Genomic DNA, 6,710 nt, shown 5'->3' with positions numbered 1-6,710 from the left:
GCTGCCTGAGGGAATTATAGGTTTATCCCATTTCACCCCTTTTGATAATTTTCCAGGTAGAATTTTAAACTTTCAGGAAGGCTTTAGGAGCTGTACATGGAGTTGCTGTCGTTATTTGGTTTAGCAAAAAAGGGTTTTATAGAATAATGCATGTAATAAGTTTGTTAGTTAAAAAATTTATTGAAACAGACATATTTACAAAAATATTAACAAAATTATATACATTCAAATAACAAATAAGGATGGAAGCTAATGCAGCTATTGAGTTTATTAATCAGAACGATTTAATTATAACGTGCAAGACTAAATTTCAGCTAAAAGGAAACGTAAGAAAAAATATTAGAAAAATAGTTGTAAAAAATTAAATTAGTAATTAAAAAAATATACAAAAAATCACGTTTTAAAAACATTATCTATTATTTGCTAACAACAGTGGGTCAACCTTTGCCCTTATATCCCGATCTGAGTAACTTCCAGGTATTCTTGCATCCAATTCATCTTTACCCAAGCGTTTACTATCAATAAAGTGAAGCAGTTCAGTGACTTCTTCACTTCTGAACTTCGGTGGATGTACATATCCTTCTGCTTCATTATCTGAATGTTCGTCACTCATTATTTCGGCATTACATAACATCCAGATGTCGGCTTTATCTCGTGGCACGTATTTTGATCGTTGGCGGTATAACTAAAATAAAAGTATTAAAAGAAAATAATTGATAATGAAAAGTAATTTTAATAAAAGCTAAGTGTGGTTTAAAACACATGGCCAAATTGGTATAGCATAATTTTTTTCAAATTTAACCGCATACCCGGTGCCGACGAGTTGTGCGCCTTCTTTTACGTTTTAATTCACTATTTCTATCATTATCTTCCTCCTTTTCTTTTCGTTTCAGGGTAGAATAATATCTGCTACACGACTCTATTATATATAAACAAACAATTCAATTATGTAAAATACCAAAATAAATTTACGCCTTATGGTAAGAAACAGTAGTTACTCACTGTGCATTAAAGATGGAGCATAGGGATTTTCGTTGCTGTCTTTTACAATTTGGCAAATCAAATTAGTTATTCTACTGTTGTGTATGGAGTCAAATCTATAAAGTTAATGTAATGAGTTACTTCCCATCATAATATAAATTTTATATTCCAACAATCAAACAAGCATCTGATAAAATAATGTGGACAGTCTTTAAAAGTATTATCCTGGAAGTGCAGGAAAATGGTTATATACATTTTAGAGAATCAACCTTACCTCTCTAAAAAATTCCAAGTACTCTCATCCTTTATACTTCTGTATGCATTTCGAACAAGTTGCTAAAATGAGCGAAACAACCACTTCTTAGTTCAAAAATGTTAAAAAATGGTTCGCAAATAGTGGATATTGGCTCGCAATCTGCGAACCGTTAATTCGATCTCTGTACTTAAAGCTCTTAAAATTTGAGCAAACCTTTTCATCAGTTGCAAAAAATTAAAAAAAGGTGCCTAAATACTGGATATAATATGTCATGAAAATAAATGACTTTTCATTAACTTACAGTTAATTCTGGTGGCAATTTCCCTTTTTTTGAATCATCAAATTGATTCGCACATTTATTGTTTACATCTACAAGTGAACTTTCCACATTTTCTATTCTTACATTGTTGTTCTGAATTTGAGATTCCAGCAATGAAATCCTCTTTCTCAGTGCATCATTAACGTTAGTGAGAGCCCTGTATAAAAAAATATGAAATAAAGTACAAAATATGCATGGCAGTAACAAGAACGATCTCGATCTGGGGTATAGCTATATACAATATACCCCAATTGAGGTAAATTCTTCTCGCACTGTCTGAGGCAAAAAAAATTACGCCAAATTATTTATTACAAGTAAAATTAAAATTTAGGATAATGAGGGTGCTTAAACACCATGTAAGCAGTGAGTGGACAAGTTATTGTAATGTTATTATGTTATTACCGCAACATCCGTGGTGAAGCATTATTTTCTTCCTCAAATGAAGTTTCCTCTAAACTTTCATTCTGTTGCTGTAATCTGAAATAAACCAAATTACTTATGTTAGTGAAAAGTAATGGCATGGAGAACATAATCATTTTAGCTCTAGCTAGCTAGCTACATACCCAAACATCACATCAGGGCTTCGTGAAGCACATTTGGTTGAGTTTTTACGTGGCGGTGGTGTTGGATTTAGAACCTTGGCTCTTTTTTTTGCCACTGGAGTTGTGGCAGTAGAAGTATTTCCATAAAACGAAGATGCCATGTTTTCTTCAAGTTTGCTGCTCCTGACTGTACCGTTCTTTTGAAACAAATTTGCGCGCCCAAACCTGAATGGAATTTGTCTTCAGGGGGTGCGAGCAAAACTTTTTCTTGGGCGTTTAGGCCATTGTAATAAAATAGACAACCCCCGATACAAATTGCGATGAGATAGGGGGTAAAAACAATATTAATAATTTTAATGTTTTAAAATAGTCGAAACAAAATGTTTTAGAATAAAATATTATCAATAGAACAAGAGATTTTCGCGAAAATAATTTAACATTTTATTAAATAATTATTTTTAAGGACGTTAAAGATGGCTTCTATGCTATTATTGACCCCCTAATATTGTAAAACATCATTCAAGATAAAGAGCTAAAAAGATTGCGCGCGAGTTACGTTCTGTAAATGCAAGGAAAGAAAAAGCAGACAAACCTTCGTTTTTTCTTCCTTAAAATTTAAACTTTTTTTATGCCTCGAATAAAGAAACGGATGTTATGTCCCCATTGCAGCGAAAGTCTATCTCATTCTGCATATTTTCGTCACAAAGAATTATATTACCGAGATGGAACTTGGAAAGTTCAAGAAAATCAACGTAATCAAGGTTTGTTTTTGGCTTTTTTTAGCAGTTTGGAATCTAAAACAACAACAAAAAAGGAGTACATGTTTTTTTTCCTAACCATAACGTTTATAAGAATATTTAGGCTCAGGGTTAGTGAAAAAATGAGCATATTACAAGCATAACTGTGAGTCCTTGTTTTGCTGCATAGTTTTAACATAATTAGCATACAGTAGACGTCCGTTAATTTGAATGCCGCTTAATTCGAACTTTCCATTATTTCGAACAAATTGCTAAGTCCCTTGAGTTTGGTTAAATAAAGTGCTTAATTCAAACTCCGCTAATTCGAACATTTCGCTAATTCGAACAATTTTTTAATTCGACCTTATTGTGGCGCCGTAGATTAGTGGTTATAGCTTTCGTATCCTGTGCGGGAGACCGGGGTTCGATTCCTCTTGTAGTGAAGTTGTAATAAAGTTATATTAGCATAAAACCTTTAAACGTTTATTAAAATTCTTGTTTTTTCTGAACTTCCGATAATCCGAACATTCGTTAATTCGAACAAATAATTTAGTCCCTAGCGTGTTCAATTAACGGACGTCTACTGTATTTTCAGCACATTGCATCATATTACAATCGTTATCTGCAGAGACATGTGTTTGATTGCTTTAGTCATTTTTGTCTGTTTATGTTTTAAGAAAATACAGTTAAAAATGTGAAACTTTGTTCTTTATTTTGGTTATTGGGTTTGGAACGGTAGCGGATATAAGCCTGCATATTCCTAGTATAATTTGAGCATCTTTTGTAATTAATGCTAAGCATACCCAAGCCTGATTTCAAAAAGTCATATGCTAATAAAAAAAAAACATGTATTTTTTGCTTAATTTCGTCATCATTTGCTACCTTTTGTGCTTTTCCATTTAGAACTATCTTCGAAAAACCAAATAATACAAACAAGAGATGATAACGACGTGCAACATACAGATGTTAACCTAGATTCTCAGGTTAGGCTTGTATATTTATTAAGGGTGTCATGTTAATAGCTGAGTTGTAAATTATTCTAAATTTGTGAACTAATGTAGCAAAAAGTAAATATATATATATGCATTGCCTTAATTTTGGATAAAACACTTCTGCCTATTGATCACACACTAATTGAGAGTGATGTTTCAATCGAGAGTGATGAATCAACATGCAATGATCATCATGATCCAGATGACAATTGTGTGGTAACATCCTTTGTTATAATTTGGTCTTCAAATTACATGTTTGCAATAATACATATTTTATAATGTATATAAAGTATGCCAACGCTTAGCTATGTTGCACTTGATTTACAGAATGAAGAAACCGCAACGGAATTGTGGAAAGATCCTGAAGCAGAACCAGAGGACGACTTTAATGTTGTTGTTGGTCAACATGCTAACCATCATACCACAAAATTCATCACTCTGGTACTGCAAGCAATGTTCATTTTGCAAGTTCATATTTTTCTCTCTGATAACACATTGGAAAGTATTTTAGGTTTTTCAAAACTGATTTGTTTATTGCTCAACAAAATGTTTGGTTTACACATTCTTGATGAAATATTGGAAAAATTTCCAAATTCATTATACATGGCTCGACAATATCTGGCTCTGAATCGGGATTCTTTTACAAAGTTTGTTGTGTGCACGTCATGTCAATCTCTGTATTCTTATAATCAATGCTGGAAAAAAGAAATCACTGGTAGAAAGACAAGCAGCAAATGTAGTCATGTGAAATTCCCTAATCACCCATTTCCTGCCTACAGGGAACCTTGCAACAATATTTTAATGAAAGTGGTTGTATCCTTTGAAAAAAATATAAACTTATACCCAAAGAAGGTTTATGCTTATCGGAGTATAAAGACTGGCCTGGAAGAGTTGCTAGCACGTCCAGGTTTCTTGGAATTATTATTTACTAAACCTGATGAACATGTCAAAATGTCAGATATTTTTGATGGACAGATTTGGAAAAGTTTTCAGGACAGCATAGGGGAATTATATTTTGCAGATAAAAGAAATTTGGGCGTTTTGCTAAACCTAGATTGGTTTAATCCGTATAAGAACAGAGAGCATAGTGTTGGTGTAATTTACCTGTCAATTTTAAATTTACCAAGACAACATCGATTGCTGTGGAAAAACACACTCATCATAGGTATTATTCCTGGTCCAAAAGAGCCAAATCTTCACATTAATTCTTTTATCAAACCAATGGTTGATGAGCTTTTACAATATTGGGATGGTGTGATTATGAAAGAGCCAAGTAGCATTGGTTATTCTTTATATAAAATTGCTTTAATATCAATATCAAATGATATTCCTGCTACTCGAAAGTTTGGTGGTTTTTTTAATTTCAATGCAAAGTCAGGTAAGAATTTTTATTTTGCTAAATTTCCTTTTCTAAATAAAAAAATAATTCTTTTTAAATCAGAGCATTAAATTTTTATTATGACATGCATGTTATTTTTGACCAAAAATATTTATTTTAACAGTTTTACAGTTGGAGCACTTGTTAGCTCACGAGACAAAATAATTATGTTTGTTGTGATTTTAGGGTGCAGTAAGTGTTTGAAAGTATTCAACAAAGTTGGTGACTTCACTGATTATTCTGGATCTGATGTTGATGCCTGGGAATTGCGAACTGGAATAAATCACAAAAGATACGCCCTTCATGCTGCCAACGCCAATACGAAAAGTGAATGTGAAAAAAGACAAAGAGAACACGGAGCCCGTTACAGCGAACTCCATAGATTGCCATACTATGATCCAGTCAGAGTGCATACAATTGATCCTATGCATAATCTTTATTTGGGTACAGCAAAACATGTTTTTAAAACTTGGATTGAAATTGGGGTTTTAACATCAGATAAACTGAAATGTATTGACGACAAAATGAAAAAGGTAAAAGTTCCAACTGATGTTGGTAGAATACCAGGTTTGTTGCATTTGCTTGTTATATATCTTCAAACGTTTTTTATATAAATACAAAATTTGTTCTTGTTTCGTAGCTCATTACTCTTGCACTTAAATATTTCTGATGTATTATATATATTGTGAATTTATAAAAAAGACATTTCGATTTTGTGTAAAAATAATATCTACATAATAGAGTGGTCCTTTTTATTTTCTAGGTAACATGTCAGATTGTTACAAAAGCATGAAGGCTGATGAGTGGCGCCATTGGACACACATCTATTCATGCTTCTGTTTAAAAGATGTAATACCAGATAATCATTTAAACATGTGGTTGATCTTTGTAGCAGCTTGCAATAAAATCTGCACACGAAGTATAACTGCAGGTGACATTTATCAAGCGCATACTTTATTTGTATGTTTATTGGCATATTTGCAAATCTATGTGGAAAGTTATGGTGTACTCCAAATATGCATCTTCACCTCCACTTAAAAGATTGTTTGCTGGATTACGGACCTGTGTATGCATTTTGGTGTTTTAGTTATGAACGTTTCAATGGAATTTTAGGTTCATACCATGTAAATAATCATGACATAACAATCCAACTAATGCGCAAATTTATAATTGGTTGTCAGGTTAGAGCTTTTAACCTATTGGAGGATGACTTCACTGATATGCTAAAATTGTCGTCTGACAAAGAGACCGTGCATTCCCAGGAATCACTCCTAAAGCTCCAAAAAGTTCGTGACAGTGATAAAGTTGTTGGTACTGAACTCGAGTTTACAGGCTGTGAAGAGAAACTCAGCAAAGCCACTCAGTTTAGTTTACCAGGACATCAAATAGATGAGTTAACTAAGTTGTTTTCATCTCTTTATCGACATATGGATATCAAAAGAGTGTCACGATTCATTGTGCAAATAAAAAGAGTCATGCTGGGTAATGAAGTTATTTGTTCAAAG

The 6,710-nt window shown here is 32.8% G+C and overlaps 2 protein-coding genes across 3 annotated transcripts; one reads left to right on the top strand and one right to left on the bottom strand.

Annotated features, from left to right (window-relative positions):
* Positions 1-389: 389 nt before the first annotated feature.
* Positions 390-2,315, bottom strand: LOC130642149 (uncharacterized). The gene is made up of 7 exons (XM_057449237.1): positions 2,120-2,315; positions 1,959-2,033; positions 1,539-1,713; positions 1,256-1,317; positions 1,003-1,097; positions 810-919; positions 390-685 (listed from the first exon to the last, which is right to left on the bottom strand). The coding sequence occupies exons 1-7, from the start codon at positions 2,257-2,259 to the stop codon at positions 410-412; spliced, it is 933 nt and encodes a 310-aa protein (XP_057305220.1). The 5' UTR covers positions 2,260-2,315; the 3' UTR covers positions 390-409.
* Positions 2,180-6,384, top strand: LOC130642148 (uncharacterized). 2 transcript variants are annotated; one of them, XM_057449235.1, is made up of 4 exons: positions 2,180-2,859; positions 3,739-5,205; positions 5,392-5,772; positions 5,969-6,384. In XM_057449235.1, exons 2-4 carry the CDS (start codon positions 4,119-4,121, stop codon positions 6,241-6,243), a joined length of 1,743 nt encoding a protein of 580 aa, XP_057305218.1. In that variant the 5' UTR covers positions 2,180-2,859; positions 3,739-4,118; the 3' UTR covers positions 6,244-6,384. The 2 variants fall into 2 exon arrangements, with proteins under 2 accessions (XP_057305218.1, XP_057305219.1); XM_057449236.1 differs by lacking the exon at positions 2,180-2,859 and having other exon boundaries at positions 2,877-4,043; positions 4,155-5,205.
* The last annotated feature ends 326 nt before the right edge of the window (positions 6,385-6,710 follow it).

The sequence above is a fragment of the Hydractinia symbiolongicarpus genome, chromosome 4 (assembly GCF_029227915.1).
Source record: "Hydractinia symbiolongicarpus strain clone_291-10 chromosome 4, HSymV2.1, whole genome shotgun sequence".
In the NCBI taxonomy this organism is placed as follows: Eukaryota; Metazoa; Cnidaria; class Hydrozoa; order Anthoathecata; family Hydractiniidae; genus Hydractinia; species Hydractinia symbiolongicarpus.
The sequence above is the reverse complement of the archived record's forward strand: the minus strand, read 5'-3'. Positions and strand labels throughout refer to the sequence as shown.

Excerpts from the sequence above, each read along its gene's own strand:
- LOC130642149 (XM_057449237.1), bottom strand. The coding sequence starts at position 2,259 with ATGGCATCTTCGTTTTATGGAAATACTTCTACTGCCACAACTCCAGTG. Across the intron at positions 1,714-1,958 it reads GCTTCACCACGGATGTTGCG|GGCTCTCACTAACGTTAATG; the intron begins GTAATAACATAA and ends TTTTTTATACAG. Across the intron at positions 1,098-1,255 it reads ACTTGGAATTTTTTAGAGAG|ATTTGACTCCATACACAACA; the intron begins GTAAGGTTGATT and ends TTAACTTTATAG.
- LOC130642148 (XM_057449235.1), top strand. The coding sequence starts at position 4,119 with ATGCCAACGCTTAGCTATGTTGCACTTGATTTACAGAATGAAGAAACC. Across the intron at positions 5,206-5,391 it reads TAATTTCAATGCAAAGTCAG|GGTGCAGTAAGTGTTTGAAA; the intron begins GTAAGAATTTTT and ends TTGTGATTTTAG. Across the intron at positions 5,773-5,968 it reads TGATGTTGGTAGAATACCAG|GTAACATGTCAGATTGTTAC; the intron begins GTTTGTTGCATT and ends TTTATTTTCTAG.